The following is a 25,666-nucleotide window of genomic DNA, read 5'->3' on the forward strand; positions in this document are numbered from 1 at the left end:
AATAACTCAGAAAGAAAATACACCACAGCTATAGCTCCTTCCTCAGGTATTCACTCTAGATGCACAGCCAAGTCCCTCCCATCACAGAAGCTACTACATCCTGCTTCTCTATAAATTCAAAACTTCCAAGTTCAAGGGTTCAATCTTCCCTAGATCCTCTCATATTTTACAAATATCTACTATTAATTTGACAGCACTCATGTATTCCAGCAAACAAAATGAGTAGGGCTTTTTAGTCTGTTTCTCACAAGGAAAGGAAGGAACAATAAAAGAAAGAAAAACAAGAAAAAGTTCATCATTTACAGACTAAAAAAAACAAAAGTTTATACATTTGAAAGGCTTTTTCTATTGCCAATCCATTCCACAACCATTTTTAAGTATCTGCTATATTCCAGATTCATTACAAACCCCATGAGTGCCTCCTCTTGTAGTTTCCCTGTTACATACTATTTTAGACACTGTGGATATAAAAACACAATTACTTTATATAAGGCAATATAAGTGCTATATAAATACATGCATGAAGTGCTACAGTAGTAAAGAAATGTAAATGGAGCTAGGATGGTTGAAAAAGACTTTATGAAAAGTTGAATCTTGAAAGATAAGTAGAGTTCAGTTAGGCAGAAGAAGCAGTATGTGTGAAAATACAGACATAACAAAGCATTGGTGTGGCAGAAAAGGTGTAGTGCCTAAAGCATTTGACTGCTAGCCAGAAGGCTGGAGGTTCAAACCCACCGGCCACTCCTCAAAGGAAGGTTGGGCAATCTACTTCTGTAGTGATACCACCTCGGAAACCTAAAGAGGGGTCGCTATGAGTCGGATCTGACTCGATAGCAGTGAGTTTGGTTTTGTTTTTTGGTTAGAACATGAAATTCACTGATGAAGAATGATGGGAGATAGGACTAGAAAAGTAATCAGCAGCCACAGACTATTTAGTTATTGTGTGCCATTTCGATTCTGACTCATAGCAACCCTACAGAACAGAGGAGAAACCCCATAGGGTCTCTTGGGCTGTAATCTTTATGGAAGGGGCTTGCCAGGTCTCTTTTCTCCTTCAGAGCCACTGGTGGATGCAAACTACAGACCTCTCAGAAGCTGAGCATTTAACCATTGTGCCACCACTGTGCTTCCCACAGACTGTAATAGTCCTTAACTATAATGGTAGTTTACAGTGCAGATCCCACCCCCACCAAGTTCTTGCTCTGCAAATCACAATGGCTGTGGGATAGATTCATATACATTATCATCTAGACATCCAAAGGGGCATACAGAACAAAAATTCATAAAGGAGACACCAAAACCCAAAATCAAACCCATTGCCATTGAGTCGATTTCAACTCAGAGTGACTCTACAGGACAGAGTAGAACTGGCCCATTGCACTTCCAAGGCTGTAAATCTTTAAGGAACCAGACTATCACATCTTTCTTCCACTGAGTTCTAATTGCTGACCTTTTATTCAGTACCCAAATACTTAACCTCTGAACTACCAGAGCTCCTTATAAAAGAAATAGGAAAAGCAAAACTGGATTGAAAACATCAATTATGAGAAGAATCATCTTGAATCTCAAATAATCCATCCTACTTTGAATCCATGCGTCACAATTTTTTTTGTTTGTTTAAAAAAAAAAAAAAAAACAGGGACACCCTCTTGGCTCAACTTTCAGGCAAATGATACACAGGCCTTTAAGGTGAACAATAACATCAGAGAGGAATGACCCCTTCAGAACAAACAACCATAGGAGATCAAAAGGACAACATTTGCCCAGGAATAAAGCTCAGAAAGCAGGAAGGGATAGGAAAGGACAAATGGAAACAAAGAACCCAGGGACGAAATGGAAGAGTGCTGTGACTTTGTGGGGATTGCAATCAATGTCACAAAACAAAATGTGTATGGATTGTATGAAATACCAATTTCCTCTGTAAAGTTTTACCCAAATCATTAAAAAAAAAAAAAAAAAGTGGGAAACTGGAGACATAAGGCAAGAGAAAGTGGAGTCATTTGTAATTAGGGTGGGAGAGGGGGCAGCAAGAGTGAGCAGGAAGGGACCAGATGCTTCAACTTCCCCTTTGCACTGACTCCCACACCAGCATCAACATGGAGAATACTTCCATTTCTCCTAAAACTGCATTTTAAAGCAAGTTAATGCCTTCTTTTTTTGAATGAAACAAGAACTTTGGCAAAGCTTATACCAGTATCTAGTCTCCAATAACTATCCATATTAACTCCTGAAGTTAACACAGTTCAATCTGCTCATCAGTAAAATGGACTTATTTCATGGGCTCATACTAAGTTTTCATTTTATCCACTTAATTTACCGTAGCACAGTGCTGGGGAACTAGCAGATACTCAATACGTAGCACCATTTTTCCTTCCAGAGGACTTTATTACCTATACTTCCCCGGGAAAAATCACTAACTTCTTTAGGCCTTAATTTCCCCATGTGTAAAACCAGAATGATACCTTACACAGTTCTTTGCACAATGTTGTTGTTGTTGTTATTTGCCATCGAGTCGGCCCCGACTCATAGGGACCCCTCCTTGGGTTTCCGAGTTAGTATCACTACAGAAGTAGGAATGCCCAACCTTCCTTCCGAGAAGTGGCTGGTGGGTTTGAACCGCCAGCCTTCTGGTTAGCAGTCAAGTGCCTTAGGCACTATGCTACCAGAACTCCCTATCTTTGCACAATAGTATGTAAAGAGTTTGTAAACCACAGAGTGCAGTACAAAATGTAAAGCATAATTGTTTTCGAGCTTGGCACACACTGGCAACTTCCATTTTGTCCTTAATGGAACTGAAAACACCAGAGTTTACTGACTAATAAGTAATATGGTCAGGTAAAGAACCAAACACCTAACCTACTGTTCTTTTCCTCACTCCCTAAAAGTTAAAGGCCTTCCCATATCATCTTAAACTTTTAAATACTCAGGTAAAGGGGGGGGAAAAAAAACCCACTACCATCGAGTGGATTCCGACTCATAACAACCCCCACCGGGTTTCCAAGGTGATGAATCTTTGCAGAAGTAGATTGTCCAGTCTTCCTTTCGCGTAGTGGCTGGTGGGTTTGGACGGCCAACTCTCTGATTAGCAGTCAAATGCCTTAGGCATTACGCCACCAGAGCTCCTTAGGTAAGGGGAAAGGAGGCTACAAATGAAAGTGGAGCAAAATCGCAGAATAAAATGACTTGCCCAAGGTCAAAACATCAGAGCAGAAAACGAAATCCTGCTTTGCCAGCAGCCAAGGCCACATCTCCCCTGGCTCCTACAACAACCGAAAAACTGTAAGTTCGCCTCTTCATAGACCTCAGAAGGCAGTCTAGGGGCGTCGGGCCGTGGCCCTTGCTCATTTCAGCGCCCCTTCAGGCCTCATCGGTGCACACCCACCGCGCCCCTCCACCGTGCCAACAGCTGGGCGAGAACCATCCCACACCAACGCTCAGTACCGGGCCCGCACTTCCCCACCACCCCCATGGACCCACTGAGGCCGAGACCCCCTGTCAGAACCCCAAAAGGTTAAGTTTCCCACACGGCAGAGCCCCGCCCGCGCTCTCTGCCACGTTTGTGGCCTCACGCACTATGGCGCTCCAGACCAGGGCTCCCGCCGCCGCTGAGCCCGCCGCCGCAGCTGCCGGGGACCGGGCTTCCCAGCCTCACAGTCCCAGCGTTCCCAAGGCAGCGCGAGCTTTTCCAGCGGCCCTGACCGTGAACACCGAGAATTCCGTGGACTTCCTCCGCGAGCTCCGCCCCCACCGCGGCCCCGGGAAGGGCTCACCGCCAGAGCTGACGGACTGCTCCCGCGGCCAATCATTACGCCTTCCCGGAGTGGGCGCGGCCACTCTCTAGCGGACCACGCCCCACTCGCGCTTTCTCTGTGGAGGTGGAGACGAGGGGAAACTTTCCCAGAGTTCCTTTGAGCTCCTTCAGTCCCACTTAGAGGGCCTGCGACAGGGAAAGGGGTAGGTGGGCTGTATTTGGATTGGAGGAGGAAGGGGGCGTTGCAGGGAAATGCACGGAAGTGAGCGGAGGCGCTTCCCTGTTATTGAAAAGGAACCTTGACCATTCGTTGTTTATAAGTGTGGCGCTGGAAACGCCCGGGAATTACAGCGGCACCATTCATGCATTCCTCAACAAATATTTATGCAGGTAATTTGCAGAGGAAAGAACACAGTGGTATTTGCCATCGAAAATAACTAAATTGTACCTAAGAAAGCCCCGCATCTCTCGGGGTCTCAGCTTCCTTTTCCGGAAACAGAATTATAATAATTTTGTACCGTAGCTGTTTTGAGGATTAAAGCAATAGGCGAAGTCACTTTAAAAGTTTGTCGTTGTTGTTATGTGCCGTGGACCCCGCCTGACTCACAGCGACCCCTCCTTGGGTTTCCGAGGCCCTATCTCTACGGAAGGAAGGTTGGGCAATCCTACTTCCGTAGTGATACTGCCTCGGAAACCCAAGGAGGGGTCGCTATGAGTCGGGGCCGACTCCACGGCACATAACAGCAACAACAACAACATCTCTACGGAAGTAGATTGCCCAACATTCTTTCCGAAGAGTGTCTGGTGGGTTTGAACCACTAGCCTTCTGGTTGGCAGTCAAGTGCCTTAAGCGCTATGCTACCAGAACTCCTACTTTAAAAGTTGTTAGTGTTATTTGCCATCAGTCAGACCTGACTCACAGCGACCCCTCTTTGGGTTTCAGAGGCAGTATCACTACAGAAGTAGATTGCCTAACCTTCCTTCCGAGGAATGGCTGGTGGATTTGAACCACCAGCCTGCTGGTTAGCAGTCAAGTGCCTTAGGCACTACGCTACCAGAGCTCCCACTTTAAAAGTAGTGAGCCATTAAAACAAATGTGATATGTCTGCTGTATGCTAAGAACTGAGCTACCGCAGTCTCATAAATGTGTATCTAGGGCCCTGGGTTTACCCACTATCCTTATAGGTTTCTTTCATACAATTTTATTTCTTCGTTATCTAGCCAACAACACCTCTCATTATCTAATGTTTTTAACCAAAAATAATCAAACTTAAAAACATTAGACACGCGTACATAACCCCTATGAAATGTTTTCTCTTAGACCCACCTCCTCAGTGCTATTCTATGTAAACAATTACTGTATGTGTATGTGTTTGTGTGTATCTGGTAAATTAGAGAAGCAAATTACGAAGCATTTTTGTAACACACTATATCATCCGTTTGGAGAATTATTCTCCACCTTAGGAAACAGCGGCTTTTATCACTTGAGACAAGTCAGGAGGGTAGAGGGGTGTGAAGTGCGGTCCGTCCTATTAGGATATGGCGTAACCAGCTAACAACTGGCGACGCTGAGAGGAATAGAATTCGGATTGCAGCCAAGTGGCTGCCAGAAGCTGAAGAGGGTCCAGGGGTAGTTTTTGGTTGTCTCAGAGAAGAAATCACGTGCAGGAAGCGGAAGCCAGGCGAGTGAGCGAGTGAGTGTCTCCAGGAGAAGCCGAGACTCTAGCCCTTTCTCAGATACAAAACCCACCCTTTCCCTTCTTTCCTCGCCTTTTCCCTTCTTTCCTCGCTCCTGAACCATTCGCAGAAACCCGAGCAGGTGAAAGAATCCCGTCTCCAGCCGCCATCCCCATCCTGCTTTGAAGAAGAGGGGACTCCGAGGTTTGGCCGCTCGCCAGCCATCCCCCACCCCACTCCCTTCCCAGAACCTGGCCGGGGCGTCTCCTGGAACCAAGGTGTTGTCGTCATGGACACGCCCAGGGGTTGTGAGAAGGCTGCAGCTGGGGTTAACTTGCCTGATCAGGGGCCAAAGCGCCTTTGCAGGCTGGTGCAGGAAGGACAGCTGCGCGTCCTGCGGGAGGAGCTACAGAGGATGGGAGGTCCGGCTGTGAGGTGCCCAGGGCCGGCTGGAGACACCCTTCTGCACTGCGCTGCCCGCCACGGGCATCAGGACATCCTGGCTTATCTAGCTGAGATCTGGGAGCTGGACATCGAGGCCACCAACAGAGACTACAAGCGACCTCTGCATGAAGCTGCCTCCATGGGCCACCGGGATTGCGTGCAGTATCTGCTGGGCAGGGGAGCAGCTGTGGACTGCCTGAAAAAGGCAGACTGGTAGGTGGCGCGCTTTCCAGAAAGGCTCTTCATGTATTTCACCCTCTTCTACACCTTAGAAACTTGTGGGGTTTTCCTCAACATCTGGTTCTCAACCTAAGACCTGTTCAGTGGCAGGATGGTCTTGCCCCAGCATTCGCCTATAGTGGAGGTGACCTACAGCTTACATTGTCTCTGTCCTTGTGGAGTTAACTGCTTGGTCAGGGCAATCACTTCCTTTGTTTTTAAAGCAGAGAACAGTAGCAGACAGAGTATAATCAAACAGTGAATTGTGTGTACTACGTGGGATATGAATTCCAGGATGTGATGTTCTCCTGGGGATATCTAGCTAAATTACTACTAGTATATTTAACATTTCAGCAATTGCATTTTTAAATTATTGTATTTTGAAGTAATTAGTAATTGGAAAGAAACATCAGTGACACCCTTCCCCCAGTCTCCGTCAGTGTTAGCATTTTACATAACCATAGTACAGTCACAAACCAAGAAGTCAAAATTGGTACCATCCATAGAGCTTATCCAGATTTCACCAGTTATACATGCACTAGTGGGTGAATAGCTCTATGCAGTTTTATCATGTGTAGTGTTGTTAGGTGTCATCAAGTTGCTTCAAACTCATAACAACCCTATGTACAACAGAATGAAACACCACCCCAGTCCTAGGCCTTCCTCACAGTCTTTGCAATGTTTGAGTCTATTGTCACATATATTGCATTGAGGGTTTTCCTCTTTTGATGACTCTCCACTTTACTGAGCTGAATGTCCTTCTCCAAGGACTGGTCCCTCCTGATAACATGTCCAAAGTACGTGAGATGAAGTCTCACCATCCTTGCTTCTAAGGAGCATTTCTGCTGTTGTCCTAAGACAGATCTGTACATTCATCTGGTAGTCCATAATATATTTCATATTCTTTGCCAGCACCATAATTCAGAGACATCAATTCTTATTCAGTCTTCCTTATTCATTGTCCAGCTTTCACATGAAATAACATGAAGCGATTGAAAATACCATCAGTCAGGTGCACCTTAGTACTCAAAGAGACATCTTTGCATAGCTACCACCACAATCAAGATATTCAGCTGTACTATCACCAAAAAACAATTACAGTTTGCTGGTTAGATTTACATTTTTAGTACTCATTCTGTCAGTTTCCTTAGAGGTTATGAACATCTTAAGCTCCATAATAACATAATGAAGTTCCTGCCTGCAAGTGACTCCTAATCTAATATAAACTAGAAACATAGCAGACAGCAATGTAGTAAATAAAGGACATCTTGTCCATTTTGTTGAGGGAGTGGATGTAATTATGTTTTTACAGTTAAAATTTGGCCCATAGGAAATACTACAACTAAGCATAAGATTGATTTTCTTGTGCTGCTGGTGAATTGGTTTAAAGACAGTTCCAAGAGACATCTCATATACTCCTTAAAACAACTCTGTTGATAAGGAAGTAGGTTCTCAGCTTCATTAAAAGGACAAGCTTCATTTGTTTACATGTTTGAGAGTGTAGTCACAGTGATACATTTTGCCCATTCCTGCCATTCTGTCTTTATGAAATACCTTCTTCCCTATTTTTCCAGTTACCCTGCCTTACTCAAAATTCATTCTCTCTGTGAAGGCCTCCCTGAATGTTACATTTATAATAATTATATTTATGAATTTATGAATACTGCATTTATAAACCCTCATTTATCTGGGTTTCTTCCTTCTAATTCATCTTTCACTATCATTACCACAGGGTACCTAGGTGATGCAAATGGTTTACACTCAACTACAGACATAATGATTGGCAATTTGAGCCCACCCAGTGGCACCACAGAAGAAAAGCTGGCAATCTGCTTCTGTAAAGATTACAGTCAAGAAAATTACATGGAGCGGTTTTACTCTATAACACATGGGGTCACTCTGATTCAGAATCAACTCAACAGCAGTGGTATCATTACCATATCATCACACCACATGCACACAAATAGTGTTCGTAATTAACTAATATCATAACAATCTTAGACAAGACCTTACAGATCATCCCAGTATGTGCCAGTCATGGGTTCTACAGAATGGGGATAGATGGGTAAATAAGACCTGCCCCTGCTTTCCAAGAGTCATTGCTCCCTCATTTTACACACAAGAAACTGGAATTTCAGTGAAGTAAAATGACTTACTGGAAATCATTTATGTTGGAGGAGCGCAAGGTCAGAGCTACCTCCCTTGATATCAATGTATTTCACTATCCCATGATTGTCAGGCACATCTTAGTTCAGAACTTTATTATAACCACACTTTCATTTGTGTAAATGTTGCCTTATCAATGTATACTTCTTATGGATAGGGCCTATGTCAAATGCTCTTTTTTAAATTTTTAACATTTTATTGTGTTTTAGATGACTTTTGCAGTTTACAAAGCAAATTAGTTTCCTATTCAACAATTTATACACAAATTGTTCCATGACATTGGTTGCTATCCCCGAAGTGCACATTCCCCATTTCCATCCTGCCTTCCCTGTTTTTGTCCATTGAGTTTCCCTGCCCCTCCTTGTCTCCTTATCTCTGCTTTCAGGTAGATGTTACTCATTTGGTCTCATATAGTTGATTATTCTAAGGAGCACATTCCTCAGGGGTATTATTGTTGGTTTTATAGGGCAATCTATTATTTTGCTGAAAGATGACCTCCAGGAGTGGCTTCAATTCCAGGTTAAAAGGGTGTTAGGGTGAGACCCTTAGGGGTTCTTCCACTCTCTATCAGTCCAGTAAGTCTGGTCTTTTTTTTTTTTTTTATGAATTTGAGTTTTGTTCTACATTTTTCTCCCATTCTTACTGGGACCTTCTATTATGTCCCTGGTCAAAGTGGTCAGTAGTGGTAGCCAAACACCGTCTAGTTCTTCTGGTCTCAGACTAGAGGAGGCTGTGGCTCATGTGGGCTACAATTTCTTCCTTGAGTCTTTAATTTCCTTCACTCTCCTTTGCTCCAGATGGGAAAAGACCAATAGATGTATCTTAGATGACCATTCGCAAGCTTTTAAGACTCCAGAGGCTACTCACAAAAGTAGGATGTAGACTGTTATCTTTATGATCTATGTTATGCCAGTTGTCCTAAATATCCCCTGGGATTATGGTCCTTAGGCTTCAAGCCCAGTAACCTAACGAGGTGTTTAGATAATGTCTAAGAAGTTTCTATAACTGTGCCCCCATGTGCTCTATTATATATAGGAATATATATGCAGCACATACAAATATGTATATACAACTGCCCTCAACTATACCAATATATGCACACACATGTCCTCCCACATGCCCTACCACTCTTATACAGAATACCTGTGTAACAACTCACAAATTTTTGGTATTACTGTTGTTGCAGAATTGTATACATCATAACATTCATGGTAGTTATCCTGTACCTCTCCTGGCTTCATTTACCATGGTCATGTGGTGCTTACTTCCCACATACTGGGAATTGCCTTTCCTTTCAATAAAATTAGCATGTGTCTATTATCTAGTTAACATGTGTCTACTATCTAGTAAGGAACTCTGCTGGGCTAGTGCCTGAGGCATTTGATTGCTAACCAGAAGGCCAGCAAACCCACCAGCCACTCCTCAGAAGGAAGATTGGGCAGTCTACTTCCTCAGTGATATCTCCTTGGAAACATAAGAAGGGGTCGCTATGAGTTGGATTCAACTTGACAGTAGTGAGTTTGGTTTTGGTTTTTATCTAGTAAGTGATTCTCCATACCTTCTCCTCCCATCCCTAGTAACCATCAAATAATGCTTTCTGTGTGTAAACCTATTCTTGACTTTTTATAAAAGTGGTATCATACAATATTTGTCCTTTCGTGATTGACTTACTTTGCTCAGCATAATGTCCTTCAGATTCATCCATGTTATGCAGTGTTTCACAGACCCATTATTCTTTATCATTACATTATACTCCATTGTATGTATGTACCACATTTTGTTTATCTGCTCATCTGCTGATTGACACTTAGGTTGTTTCCATCTTTTTGCTATTGTGAATAATGCTGCAATGAACATGGGTGTGTTCAAATGCTGTTTTATAACTCCTTTTCAGCTCAATTAATAAATGGATACTGATTGAAGTGAATGGGAAAAATTCAGCAGAGTACCTCTTATGCAAATATTATTCTGAGTCAAGTGTTTATGGCTGTGGCTTTTCTTAGTTTTGTCCCAATTCAGTGCTATACTGTGAACCAGTTCAGAAGCAGCTTTGCCTCCTAAGTGCTTCACTCCTATGTTGTTATTATGTGCCGTCAAGTTGGACCCGACTCATAGTGACCCCTTCTTGGGTTGCCGAGGCAGTATCACTACAGAAGTAGATTGCCCAGCCTTCCTTCCGAGGAATGGCTGGTGAGTTTGAACCGCCAGCCTTCTGGTTAGCAGTTCAGTGCCTTAAGTACTATGCTACCAGAGCTCCCACAGGGACACATAAATCACATTTTCCCCTTGTTATTTTCTTCCTTGTCCTTATGGCAGGCAGAGAAGTTTCTAGTCAGAGCCATTTTTCTGCTTCCCAGATCCTGAATCCTCTAGATTTCCCGTCTATGCCAAGGATGTCCATTTTCTGAAGACCTGGCCATTCACTTCTAATGTCTTGGCTATACTCCCCTCTGACAGCTTGTCTTGATTGGCTTTAGGACTCCTCTAATGATGGCTTGCACAAGGAAGAATCTTGAGGTGATCCAAGACCTTGTGGAATATGGCGCCAATCCACTTCTGAAGAACAAAGATGGCTGGAACAGTTTTCACATTGCCAGCCGAGAAGGTGACCCTTTGATCCTCCAGTACTTGCTCTCTGTTTCCCCAGCTGCCTGGAAGACAGAAAGCAAAATTAGAAGAACTCCTTTGCACACTGCAGGTATGACCCACAGCTCGGCAGGGGTGCGGGTACAAACACGCAGCATGCTTCGCTCAGCACTGTTAGAACATCATCTAATTTAAGACACCCTTCCTGCCACCACCTCAAGGGAAACGGATAATTTTGGAAAATAAAGGGCAGGGAATAAGAGCATCTTTGGGGTATTCTGACATACAAGGAGTTTCTAAACCTAATATAACTTGGCAGTTAGTATGCTCTTCTTTCTTGTATTAATTAACTTTTCTTTTATATGAGATTTATCCTCTCAAGGAAAGGTCACTATGAGTCTGACTCTAGGGCACATAACAACAACAGTTAGATAAGCTTGTTCTGTCCCTTACCAAGTCTTTTACCTTAGGAAACTCAAGTCTCTCTCTTGGGCAAGTTTCCTGATTAGCAAAATAATGATGGTAATGATGTTCTTATCATAAGGTTGTGTAGGGCTTAAAGGGCACGATATATGTAAATCCCTTAGCATAGTGCTTGGCACATAGTGAGTACAGAATAACTGACCATTGCTATTCCCTTCATCATTGTCACATTTATTCTTATATTATTAAAAGTAGGAGGAAAGAATACTATACTTCCCTTGTATCCTAAGCAACACCTTCTACAGTATGAAATATGCAAATAATTATAGTGCTTATAATTATCTAAGGAGCTCTTGTGGTGTAGTGGGTCAGCAGTTCAAATCCACCAGCTGCTTCATGGGAGGAAAATGAGGCAGTCTACTTCTAGAAATATTTAGTCTTGGAAACCCAGTGGGAGTTGCTCTGAGTCAGAATCAACTCGAGGCAGTGGGGTTTGGTTTGGTTTGGTTTGCTTACAATTATCTATGCTTGAGGAGCCTGAGTGGTGCAGTGGTTAAGCACTAGGCTGCCAGTTGTAAGGTTGGTGATTTGAACCCACCTGCTGTTCCACAGAAGAAAGATGTGGCAATCAGTTTCCATAAAAATTAAAGCTTTAGAAGGCCCATGAGGCAGTTGTACTCTGTCCAGTAGAGTTGCTGTAAGTCAGAATTGATGGCACACAACAGGAACAGTGATAATGTCACATATAAATTTGGGCTTCATTGTTTGGAGTAGTTAACTTTAATTCTGAAATTTTCTATTTATAGATTAATTTACTAAAAAGCAAAATTGCTGTGACTTAAGTTAATAATTAGGGCCATAACCAAACACCTTGAGGAAATGACTAACTAACTTTAGGGCTTAGGATCATAGTCTTAGAGGACAACTAGGTCAGTTGACATAACATAGACCACAAAGGCAATGTTCTACATCCTACTTTGGTGAGTAGCAACTGGGGTCTTAAAAGCTTGCGAGCAGCCATCTGAGATGGAATTATTGGTCTCTTCCTGTCTGGAGCAAAGAAGAATGAAGAAAATCAAAGACTCAATGAAACAATTAGTCCAAAGGACTGACTAGCGGACCCCACGAACCACAACCTCCAGTACCCTGAGACTTGAAGAACTAGACAGTACCTGGTTACTACTACTTACCACTATGATCAGGATCTTACTAGAAGGTCCTGGGTAGTGTGCGAGAAAAATAGAACAAAATTCAAAATCATAAAAAAAATAAATAAAAATAAACTTATTGGTCTTATAGAGACTGGCAGAACTCCCAAAACTATGGCCCTTAGACATCTTTCAAATGTGGAACTGACTAACCCCTACCCCACCCCCAAGGATTACCAAAAAATAGAGAGTGAAAATATATTAATAGGGTATTAAGGAACTCAAGAGTCCCGATCAAGAAACTTGGCAAACCTAGGTCAACTACCTTTAACCTTCTAGGTAGTACATTGAATTAGGATATAGGGTATTTTGGTTACCTGGTACTGCTCTGACAGGAATATACTACAAATGGGATGGCTTTAACAAACAGGAGTTTAGTCTTACAATTTGGAGGCTTTAAGTCTGAGTTCAAAGTGCCAGGCTCTAGGGGCTGGGTGAAAGCCCCTTAACCTTGGGTTGCAGCTCTGCCTCCTGCTCCCAGCCCACTGAAGCTAGAGGCTTTTCTTCACTCAGCTGCTGGCTGTTGTGGCTGACAAGCCCAAGGTTGACAAGTAAAAAGGCACAGTCCTGATGTTGCCAAACCACATGGTAGGCCATTAATTTAAGTCCATTGAAAGTCCCCAGCTTGGCAGAGCATGGCAGGCTGAACAATGACATGGCTACATGCAGGGTTCAAGCATGCCATAGCTAGAGTCCATTCCCAAAGCTGTTGCTTATATATGGGAAGTAGACTACAGCCCCAAAGCAGCTACTCAGCTGCTTGTGGTAGATCCCACCATGGAGGTGATTGCCAGTCTCATCATGGGGAATAACTACCACCAGCTGCCCAGCCACTCAACCAGACCCAGCCAAGTTGACACACAACCTTAACTACCACATAGGGCTTTTAGTTTTTCTAAGAATCAACAGCTGTGACCTAAGATAGTCTAGGAAATGTGCATAAATTATTCTCTAGCCATAGTTGGAAGTTAAGGACCAAGGAAACCTTTTTTTTTTTTTTAATTTTATTTTGATTTGGGTGAAGATTTACAGAGCAAATTCACTTTTCATACAGCAGTTCACATATACTTTGTCTCATGTCATTGACCAAAATTTACAATACAACAGTTCCCCTCCCACTTCCTCCCCATAGCCACCTCTTCCCAGCGTCCATCCCTCCATACTCTTCTGCACCCTGAGCTATCTCCCTGTGCATAAGCAGCCCTTCCTTCTCCCATGATTGTTCTCTCCAGGGTGTGTGTCTACTTGAGGTAAATGTTTAACTCACTTGCCTGTACTTTGTTTGGCTGGAAACCACAGGTGTGGGTTCAATCCCAGACCTGAAGGGCAGCTAGGGGCCATAGTCTCAGTGGTTTCACCAGGCTCTATTGGACCAGCAAACCTGGTCCCCACCTTCTTTTTTTTTGCCTCCAAATGATTTTGAGTTTTGTTCCACATTATTCTCCCTCTCTATGCAGGATCTCCTACATCCTTTCCAAGGAAACCTTTTTTAAAACTTTGCAAGTGAGTCAACTTTTCTCTAGCTCATGAATTATCTGAATAGCTCCCCACTGCACCTAGTTATTGATACAAAACAGTGAGGAACAGATAGTCAAAATCTTTTTTTTTTATTGAGTACAGTTATTTTTAGTAGGAGTATTAATTTCCTGGTTATTTCATCATGGATTACTATTAAAATGTTTTGCATTTCCTGGGCAAAAACTGGTTGGGTTGGGATTTGCAGCACAAATTTGCTGAGATAAATTTCAAATTGAAAATTTGCCAGGCAAGTGTTCATAAAGACAAGATAATCACATGTTGGCTATGTACATGTAAAGTGAAAACATCATTCTTCATTCCTTATCCAGTTGAATTTTTTATTTTTGTAGAGAAGTAAGAGTGTTCCTAATTTAATTATTCCTTCCTGTAAGTCCTAACCAAAAGAATGGGACAGAGAGAGAATGTAGGAGGAAAGAAGCATCTTATATTTGCACTGAAAAGCTCTAATTCTCAACTCTCTTCTCCCAGCAATGCATGGATGTTTAGAGGCAGTAAAGGTGCTACTTAACAGGTAAGGAAAATAAAGCAAAAACAGAAAATTGGGGAAAATATTTGCTAACTATGACAGAGAGTTAATTAAACAAATACTCATATATTCATTCAGTGCCAACTATGAACTAAGCATTGTAAAAGATTGAGGGCTACAACAGAAACGAGACAGACATGTTTTTTTAAAACCTCATGGAACTCACAGCATCACATACCGACCCTGAAATAATAGAGGGCATATCAGTCCAGTGAGTGTTACAAGGAATTGCTGGAGACCTATAGGAGCTTATAACAGGAATCCTCAACTTGACCTGCGAGTAAGGAATCTTAGTGCCAGTGATACATAAACTATGACCTGAGGAAGAAGTAGAAATTAGGTAGCTAAAAGTGGGAGATAGAAGAGCATTCCAGCATCTGTAAATGTTCTAAGCCAGGAAAAATCATAGTTCATTTGAGAAACCAAAAGAAGTTCAGTATGTGCTGAAGCATTAACAGTGAAGAGGAAAAATGTGTGAAATGAGGCTGGAGAGGAAGGCCAGATTTAGATCCTGTAGGACTCTACACCATTTAAGGGATTTAGATATTATTCTAAGCATGCAAGATGCCATTGGAGGGTTTTAAGCAGGGGTGTAAAAACAGATTTGCATTTTTCAAAGATCCTCTGCTTGCAAAATAGAAAACTCACTGAGCAAGAGTGGGAGTTGCAAAACCAGTGGGAGGCTCTTGCACTAAAGCAGGAGAGAAATAATGGTAGCTGAGCTGAGGCAATGATTATAAACATAAAGAGAAGTGGAAAGATTTGAAATATCTAAGCTGTAGAATCAATAGGGTGAGGTAAATAATTTGATAAAGGGAATGAGGGAGAGGGAGAAGTCAAGGATGACTTTCGGATTTCTGGTTAAGCAGTTAAGTGCGTGGTGCTGGTGCCATGTCCTAAGATACAAAACACTCAAGGATGAACAGGTTTTGGGGAAGAAAATGATAAATTCACTTTTGGATATGCTGAGTTTCATGCACCCATGGCATATCCAAGTGAAGATATCAAGTAAGGAGTTAAATACAGAGATCTGAAGCCAAAAGTAGTAGTATAGAATAGATAGATAGATAGAATCCATGGGTGACACACACTTAACCACTCAACTACTAGCCAGAAGGTTGGTGCTTCAGATCTACCCAGAGGCACCTTGGAATACAGCCTTGTTGATCTGCTTCTGAAAGGTCACAGCCTTAACAACCCTATAGAGCTCAGTTCTCTGCACACATGGGGTTGTCATGAGTTGGAATTGATTTGATGGCAACTAATAACAACAACCTGGGCTGAGATACAAATGTGGAATGCATCACCATAAAGGTGATGATTGATGCTGTAAGAATGGATGAGATTACCTGGGGAGACATTGTATAGTGAGAAAAATGTCTAATGTAGTGCCCTGAAAATCATCACTTATGTTTGGGCTTGCCTGCTACACATTGGCACATTTCTGATTGTCTACAGATATTATACATATTCATTTATCTGTCAATCCATCAAACATATTTTTGAGTACCTCCAATGTGTTAGTCCCTTCCCTAAGGAGTCTATAGGCTAGTGTGGAATACAAGTATAGATAAATATCGCACAAATAAATACATTTATTACAAATTGGGAAAAGTACAGATGCTATGAGAAAGCTGAAGTCCTAATTTAGACTGAGGAGTACAAAAAGGTCTTTGTCAAAAGTCACATTTAAGCTGAGGTCTGAAAGATGTGTTGGAGTTAGCCAAGTGAAGAATGGAGGAATAATGTTCCAAGCAGAGGAGACTGGCAAGTGCAAAGGCAGAAAAGGAGTTGGCAGCTGGAGGGCCAAAAAAAGATTGGAACAAGTTAAGCCTAGGGTGACAAGAGGGTGGTATAAGAGAAGCCCAGAAAGAGAAGCAGGTGCCACAAAATTCTGACCTTGTAGGTCATGTTAAGATTGTAGATTTTGTCCTTTGTGCAGTGGGAGGCAGTTGAACGTTTTAAGCAAAAGAGTGACCTTCTCCAAGTTACGTTGTGAAAAGATTACTGTGGTTACTGTGGAGAAGGGATTATTAGCAAGGCAGTGGTCAAAGTGAGAAAAACAGGAGGCTGTTGCCTATTGATATGGCTATTTACTTGGTCTAACAGGTGAAGGAAGGTTGGGCAATCTACTTCAGTAGTGATACTGCTTCGGAAACCCAAGGAGGAGTCGCTATGAGTTGGGTCTGACTTGACGGCACGTAACAACAACAACATCAACAACAGGGTGAAAGTGGAGAAGAGGAGAAGGATACAAATTTTTTAAATATTTTGAATGTAGGATTGACAGATTTTGAAAATTAATTATTGGGGATAAAGAAAAGGGTAATAGAAAGAATGGCCTCAAGGCTCTGGCGTGAGAAATTGGAAAGATGAAAGTGTCATAAAATGAGAGAGAATTCAGAAAAGACCATGGATTAGGTCACAAAGCAAACCTCAATAAATTTAAAAAAACAAATAATACAAAGTATCTTCTTTGATCACAACATTATAACACTAGAAATCCATAACAGAAAGAACAATGAAAAAATTAAATACATGGAAACAGAATAACACCTTACTTAAAAACTATTGGGTAATAGAAGAAACTAAAAATGAAATTTAAGAAATTGCTAGAATGAAAACATAACATACCAAAACATTTTGGTAGCAAAAAGTAACACTCAGAGGAGAATTTGTAGCAATAAACACGCACCAAAAAAAAAAAAAAAAGGCCCAAATCGGTAGCTTATCCCTACAACTTGAACAAATAGAAAGGAACAGCAAAAGAAGCCTAAAGTCACCAGAAAAAAAGGAAATAATAAAGATCAGAACAGAAATAAATGAAATAGGAAAATGGAAAGAATCATCAAGACTAGGAGTTGGTTCTTTGAGAGGATAAACAAAATTAACAAACCACTGGCTAAATTGACAAAGGAAAAAAATGAGAAGATGCAAATAACCAAATTAAGAAATAAGATGGGTGACATTACAACAGAACCAACTGAGATTAAGAAAAATCTCAGTTGTTGATCTGCTTCTGAAATATCACAGCCCTCATAACAGAATACTATGAAAAATTATATTCCTACAAATTAGAAAACCTAGAAGAAATGGACAAATTTCTAGAAACCCAGTACCTACCTACCTAACACAAATCAGGTAGAAAATTTGAACAGACCCATAACAAAAGAATTGAAGACATCATAAAAAAAACTCCCAATAACAGCAAAAAGCCTAGCCTAGACAGATGGCTTCACTGGCGAATTCTATCAAACATTCTGAGAAGAGTTGACACCAGTTCTACTCAGTATTTCAGAACATAAAAAAGGAAGGAATGCTCCCTAATTCGGTCTATGAGACTAGAATAACTGTGATACCAAAGCCAGGTAAAGATACCTCAAAAAGAAAATTACAGACCAATATCACTCATGAAAATACACATAAAAATTCTCAACAAAATTCTAGCCAACAGAATTCAACAGCATATTAAAAAAAAAAAAAAAAAGTACATTACAGTAAGGTGGGATTATTACCAGGGATGTAAGGGTGGTTCAACATTAGAAAACAATCAACGTACTTCTTCACATAAATAAAACAAGGAAAAGAATCACATGATCATCTCAATTGATGCAGAAAAGGCATTTGATAAAATCCAACATCCTTTCCTGATTAAAAAAAAGAAGAAGAAAAACTCTCAGTAAAATAGGAAATTCCTCAGCATAATCAAGGTCATATGTGCAAAACCAACAGCCAACATTACTCTCAATGGAGAAAGACTGAGAGCATTCTCCTTGAGAATGGGAATGAAACAAGGGTGCTATTTATCACCACTCCAATATTGTACTGGAAGTTCGAGCAATAGGACAAGAAAGGGAAATGAAATGTGTTGAAATTGGAAAGGAAGATGTAAAACTATCCTTATTTGCAGATGAGATGATCCTATAATAGAAAATCCCAGAGACTCCACAAGGAAGTTACTGGAACTAATAGATTTAGCAAAGTGACAGAGCACAAGATCAAAACACAAAAATCAGTTGGATTCCTCTACACTAACAAAGAGGACTCTGAAAAGGTGATCAAGAAATCAATACCAATTTACACTAGCCCTCAAAAGGAAAAAATACCTAGGAATAAACCTAATCAGGGATGTAAAAGACTTATACAAGGAAAACTGTAAAACACTTATGAGAAACTAGAAGAGATCTACATAAATGGAAGAACATTCCATGCTCATGGATTAGAAGACAACATTGTGAATATGTCAAAACTACCAAAAGCAATCTATAGACATAATGCAATCCTAATCCAAATCCCAACAATATTCTTTAATGAAATGGAAAAACTAATCTCCAACTATATAGAAAGAAAGGAAGAGGCCCTGAATTGAATATTGAAGAAGAAAAATGAAGTAGGAAGCCTCTCACTTCCCAATCTCAGAACTTACTATATGGCCACAGTAATCAAAACAGCTTGGTACTGGTACAATCACACACATAGACCAATCGAATAGAATTGAGAACCCAGAGTAAATCCATCCATCTGTAGGCAGCTGATCTCCAACAAAGGGTCAGAAGCCATTCAGTGGGGAAGAAACAGTCTCTTTAACAAATGGTGCTGGCAAAACTGTCTATCCCTATGCAGAAAAATGAATCCAGATCCATTCCTCATAGTATGCACAAAAACTAATTCAAAATGGCTCAAATACTTACATGTCAAAGCTAAAACTATGAAATTCCCAGAATAAACATATGGTCAAAATAGGGGACCTAATTTTTGGCATAAATACCAAATAAAACTGAACATGCTCATCAAAAAAGACTTTACCAAGAGAATAAAAAGAGGACCTACAGACAGGGAAAAAGTTTTGGCGAAGACATATCTGATAGGTTCTAATCTCTAAAATATATAGAAAACTTCAATAACTCAACAACAAAAAAACAAATCTAATCAAAAAATGGTCAAAGGACACAAACAAGACAATTCACTGCATTCAAGCGGCCAAAAACTACATAAAAGATGTTCATGATCATTAGCCATTCCATAAAACAACCCACTGCTGTCAAGTTGATTTCAACTTACAGTGACTCTAGGACATAATAGAACTGCCCCATAGGGTTTCCAAAGTTGTGAATTTTTATGGAAGAAGACTGCCACATTTTTCTGCCACAGAGCAGCTAGTAGGTTCAAACCACCAGTGTTGTGGTTAGCAGCCAAACTCTTTAACCACAGTACCACTATGTCTCCTTCGTTAGCCATTAAAAAAAAAAACCAAACTCATTGTCCTCAAGTCAGGTCCAACTCATAGCGACCCCTCCTTGGGTTTCCGAGGCAGTATCACTACAGAAGTAGATTTCCCAATGTTCCTTCTGAGGAGTGGCTGGTGGGTTTGAACAGCCAGCCTTCTGGGTAGCAGTTAAACACCTTAGGCACTATGCTACCAGAGCTCCCTCATTAGCCATTATTGTTGTTGTTGTTATGTGCTGTCAAGTTGGACCCAACTCATAATGACCCTTCCTTGGGTTTCCAAGGCAGTATCATCACTACGGAAGTAGATTGCCCCATCTTCCTTCCGAGGAGTGTCTGGTTAGCCATTAGAGAGATGCAAATCAAAATTACAGTGAGATACCATCTCACTCCTGCAAAAATGCAATGACCCCAAAAAAAAAGAAAACAAATGCTGTTGATGTTGTGGGGGGATTGGAACTCGTTGCTGGAAGGACAATAAAATGGTACAATTGTATGGAAACAATATAGTGCTTCCTCCCAAAGCTAGAAAATAGAAATACCTCATGATCTAGCAATACCACTTCTAGGTATATATTCTCCTATATAAGAGCAGTCACACAAATAGACATATGCACACCTATGTTCATTGCAGCATTCACAGTAGCAAAAAGGTGGGAACAACCTACGTGCCCATCAGTGAATGAGTGGCTAAACAAACTGCAGTACAAATATACAATGGAATACTACACAACTAATGAAGAATAACGATGAGTCCATAAAACATAATATCAATCACAATAGGACTAATATTGTATAGTCTCACTTTTATAAAAAGTTAAGAATAGGTTTATACACAGAAAACAGCTATCTTTAGTAGCTACCGAGAATAGGAGGGGTAGGGAGGGGAATTCACTTTCTAGATAGTAGATATTTTATATTTTTGGGAATAGGAAAGGCAATACTCAATATGGGTGAAGTCTGCACAGCTTGTTGAAAGTAAATGAAGACATAAGAAGTACACAAGAATAAGGGACAATTTTGGTAAATGCATACAATTTTGAAACAATAACAGACATGTATTCCTATATGTGTATAGAAAGGCACATATGAGTATATGAGTATGCATGTATAGGTATATGTACATGTTCATGTGTGCTGCATATACATTCATATATATATTAAACTTCATAGGGGGCACAGTTATAGATACTACTAAGACATAAACCTAATGGGATTGGTTTACTGGGTTTAAAGGTTTGGAACCATAGTCTTGTGGGACAGATTGGTCATCTGGCATAACATAGTTTGTCCTAGTTTGGAGAGTAGCATCTGGGGTCTTAGAAGCTTGTGAGCAGCCATCTAACTAATGGTCTCTTCCTGTCTGAAGCAAAGAAGAGTGAAGGAAACCAAAGACTCAAGGAAGAACTTGGTCCACAGGACTAAAGGTCCACAAGAACTGCAGCCTCTTCTAGTGCCTGAGACCAGAAGAACTGGATGGTGCCTGTGCTTACCACTACCAACCGTTCTGATCAGGGACACAACAGAAAGTCCCGGTTAGAATAGGAGAAAAATGTAGAACAAAACTAACATTCCTAAAAAAGGCTAGATTTAACTGGATAGAGTTAAGTTAATAGAGACTAGCGGAACCCCTGAGATTATTGTCCTATAATACCTTTTGAACTTGGAACTGAATCCACTCCCAGTGGTCACCTTTCCTCCAAATAATAGATTAGCTTATAAAAATAAGCAATATTACTCATGAATACTATGCTCCCTGAAATCAGTCAACTTTATGAGACCAAATGGTCAACATTTACCCTAAAACAAAGATGAGAACCTATGGAGGGGCAGGGAAGCTAAATTAATGGGAACAGAACAAAAAGAATGGAATTAAGAATGTTGACACATTGTAAAAAATGTAACCAACGTGATGGAATCAGTTGTATAAAAATTGTTAAATGAGAACTGAATTTGCTATGTCAACTTTCACTTAAAAGACAATTAAAATTTTTTTTAATGAAATAGAGATGGTTAGAAGAGGAACAGATTTGCTCAGGAACATCAACATACTCTTGAAGACCTAGAGCTCATCTCAGATATTGAGATGGAGAAGAGAGAGTGAACTCCAGATCATCACACATACTTTGTAAAGCATATAACCCACTTGCAGGAGAGCAAATGTCAATTGTTCATTGGGCTTGAAGTAGTGAATTTTCTCAGCTCTGTAATTTTGGGTTTTGGCTCTAGGTGCCAGTATGAACCAGACTGCAGAGACAAGTGTGGCGTTACACCCTTTATGGATGCAATTCAGTGTGGTCATGTCAACATAGCTAGGCTGCTCCTTGAAAAACATAAGGTATAGAAATGGCTTGGGTTTATTCCTTTCATTATCCCTATAAATTTATACCATAGACGAAGCAGAAACCATAGTGATTCAGATCCTGGATTTAAATCCCAGCTCTGCGAATTCCACCTGTGAGACCACTTGATTTCTCTGAGAATCAGTGTTCCCATTTGTAAAATGGAGATATATAATTTCTCCAAGAGATTATAAGGATTATTTTATCAGTTGCCATCAAATCAGTTCCAACTCATGGTGACCCTATGTGTGTCAGAGTAGAATTGTGCTCTACAGGTTTTCAGTGCCTAATTTTTTTAAAGTAGAGCACTAGACTTGTCATCTGAAGTGCTTCTGGATGGACTTGAACATTTAAACTGACTGTTAGCAGCCAAATCCATTACATTTGCCCCACTCAGGGACTCCATTATAAGGATTAAATAATACAATTTACATAAAGCAGTTAGCAAAGTAACTATTTAGTACATGATGGGTGTTTATAGTAACAACAACAAACTGTCCCTCTGACTGTCCTTTTGGCACTATTGTTAAGACTATTGAATCTTAGCCATTTGAGGTAGGGGGAGTGTTAGAGAGTCCTTGAAAACCTAGTGAAAACTATGGATCTTCTACCTAGAAAAGAGTAGTTAGACGAAAAAGTTTTGCCAAAATGTCAGAAGATTCATGGACCCACTTTTTTCTGCTGCTTCTCTCTCCTCTATGTACTAGGCCTGCATTTCAGTCGAGGATATGCTAGGGGCCCAGGCAGTGCACAGAGCAGCAGTCACTGGGCAGAATGAAGCTATCCAATTCTTGGTCTCTGATCTTGGCATTGATGTTGATGTGAGAGCAACATCAACCCACCTCACAGCACTTCACTATGCAGCTAAGGTTTGTTTATTTCATAACTGTGTCTCTGCTTCCTTAGGCTTGCCTTACTCCATCAATGAATAGCTTTATAGCCCTGGTTTCTTTAGCTCTGTGTGGAAGAAATTGCCCATGATTTGCTTCAGAAATGTTCATGATTCTGAAGCCCTGTGTCCCTTTAACTAGAAACCTGACCTTATTTATTTCTAAGTAAAAATAGAGAAACTCTTTATAAAATGCCTAGGATTATGCTCCTCCTCCCCTCCCTTTTTGTTTTTAAGAATAATGTTATTTGAAGCTATGAAGATCCATTTTATGAAATTCTTAGCTTTCTTGTACTGCTTTTCAAGAATTAGGATCTCTTTAACCAGGGCATGGGAATTGCACTTACTGGGTTCTCCAGTGTAGAAATATTTAAGACATGCAAAATTTTTTCTCTAGGAAAGTAGCTATCTACCTCCTTCTGTTTTAAATGCTAGTTATCTTTTGTGGATCATCTTTAACATTATTTATTGGTTATCTGCCTTTACTTGATTTTCTAGCAGCAGGGATAATTTTTTTTTTTTTCCTGATCAACTGTACTCTCTTTCCTGCTTCCCCCCTTATAAGCTAGTGGCAGATTCATGAAATTGGGCTAAGAGTCATCTGTGGTCACAGGAGGGAAAGACACAGGAAGACTGACTCTGTAACCTTGGTTTTAGTCACACCACATGTAATGAACTAACTTGCTAGATAAGATAGTGTATAAATTACTTCATATATGATCACGTTAGCTGTAATAAGACTGCCGGTTATGTGGAGTTACAATCTTTTCTAGTTCCTCTCTCCCCTAAAGATATTAGCAAAGAGTATAAATATGCTCTTGGGAAATTTTGGAATTATGTGGTCTGTATACATCACAAGATTTATTATGCCTTATACTTATGGAAATTCAATGACCTTGGCCAATAGTTTGGCCTACACAGTTGATCATCTATAGTCTAATAAAGAAAAGCCACCAAAATCTTTATTTAATGATTTATAATAAAATTTGAGAATGATATGATTCTTCTGTTAGATATGAAAATTCTATTTGAGTTCACTATTTTTGAAACAGTACCTAATATGCATTGAAGTTTGTATTAAAAATTTGTTTTTGTCTCCATCACAGTGATAATAAATTTCTTTCCAACACTCAGGAAGGACATACAAGCACAGTTCAGACTCTCCTATCTTTGGGTGCTGATATCAACTCTAAAGATGAAAGAAATCGATCAGGTGAGACTTATTTTTATATATGCCTTGAAAATTATTAAATTAAATGTAAACAAAACATGGACTTTTATATTAAAAACATTGGTTTTAATATTATTTCAGTAGCTTAGCAACTTTTCATTAAAATAACATTCCCTGTTTCCAAAGCTACAGAACTATTGCTATTACCATAACAATAATGATAAGGACTACTCATTACTCCTACTGTTCTTACTGTTTTTTATTATTATTTTATATTACAATGATACAGTATATTTAACAGAAACATTTTCTATCTTAATTCATGATGATGCCAGCTACCTGGGTATTGTATAGATTCATCATATGTTGTATCTCTTTGGAGTCTATTTAGAAACTAAATTCAGTATAATTTTTTAAATTTAGGATTCAGAAATATATTTCTAGAACTAATTCTTTAGATTTGGATTTTAGAATAAAACCTCTAATTAATGTTTTGTGAGCCAGTGGCCATCTTCCAAGGTTTTCATGTCATCTTTATGATACTTCAGAGATGAGCAGATAACTAGTTACATACTCTAGAGCTGGAAAGGGCAGCTACTAAGTCGAGGGAGGAATGCAACACCTCATCCTAGAGACTGGGTAGTGTAACCAGGGATGTTCCCAACATACAAACTGTCAGGCTTAATTTCTACTACCACACTGGGAAAATGTGGCCATAGTTTTTCTTTTTGTCACATCATTCTTACTTGTGGTGATCATTTTCACTCACAAAAAAAATTCACAAAATTTTGAAAATGTTTTCTACACCATTTAAAATGTGTTTCAATGACACACAGGAATGAACATGAGGAAGACCAGTCTCATATTTCCCATTAACTTGCTTTGTTGTTTCGGACAAGTTTCTTAAAATGTCTCTAACTGGTTTTATTATTTTTAAAACTATTCTCAACCTAATCAGGTTAAAAAGAAAAATATTTTGATCTAGTATAGGCAAAGTCATAAAAATAAACTATGGAAATAGAAAGTCTATATAATTGAAAGAACCAGTATTTTTGTAAGGAGCAATCTAATCAAGTCCAACCGTGTGAGGGATCCTATACTAAGTTCATGTGATTTTTGTCTTCTCTTAGCCCTGCATCTGGCCTGTGCAGGTCAACACTTGCCTTGCATTGTGTTTCTCCTGCAGTCTGGACTGAATGATTCTCCAGACATAACAGGCACCCTGGCTCGGCAGTTCACAAAGAGAGAAGACATCCTTCAGTGCTTTGACCAAACAGTAATGACATAAGAATGTTGCTAAAAGAAGCCAGAAAACTGCATGGTAATTTATATCCTGCTTCCTAAGTCCCAGTGTTTTCTATTTCCTCTTCCAACCTTCTTCCCTCCTATACTGTCCCCTCTAGTTGAAAATTTCCCAGGTTATCAGGGTGCATCATTGTGTTAGATTGGGTTCTCTAGAGAAACACAAAAACCAGCAAAGTATATATATATATATATAT

At 40.2% G+C, this 25,666-nt stretch overlaps 1 protein-coding gene across 1 annotated transcript; it reads left to right on the forward strand.

Annotated features, from left to right (window-relative positions):
- Positions 1-5,717: 5,717 nt before the first annotated feature.
- Positions 5,718-25,455, forward strand: ANKRD16 (ankyrin repeat domain 16). Its single transcript, XM_007935479.1, has 7 exons — positions 5,718-6,085; positions 10,735-10,955; positions 14,482-14,524; positions 21,995-22,103; positions 22,815-22,976; positions 24,131-24,209; positions 25,298-25,455. Exons 1-7 carry the CDS (start codon positions 5,718-5,720, stop codon positions 25,453-25,455), a joined length of 1,140 nt encoding a protein of 379 aa, XP_007933670.1.
- Positions 25,456-25,666: the final 211 nt, after the last annotated feature.

Source organism: Orycteropus afer, unplaced genomic scaffold (genome assembly GCF_000298275.1).
Source record: "Orycteropus afer afer isolate SDZICR_OR568_19922 unplaced genomic scaffold, OryAfe1.0 scaffold00028, whole genome shotgun sequence".
Lineage (NCBI taxonomy): Eukaryota > Metazoa > Chordata > Mammalia > Tubulidentata > Orycteropodidae > Orycteropus > Orycteropus afer.

Excerpts from the sequence above, each read along its gene's own strand:
- ANKRD16 (XM_007935479.1), top strand. The coding sequence starts at position 5,718 with ATGGACACGCCCAGGGGTTGTGAGAAGGCTGCAGCTGGGGTTAACTTG. Across the intron at positions 14,525-21,994 it reads GTAAAGGTGCTACTTAACAG|GTGCCAGTATGAACCAGACT; the intron begins GTAAGGAAAATA and ends TTTTGGCTCTAG. Across the intron at positions 22,104-22,814 it reads TGCTCCTTGAAAAACATAAG|GCCTGCATTTCAGTCGAGGA; the intron begins GTATAGAAATGG and ends TCTATGTACTAG.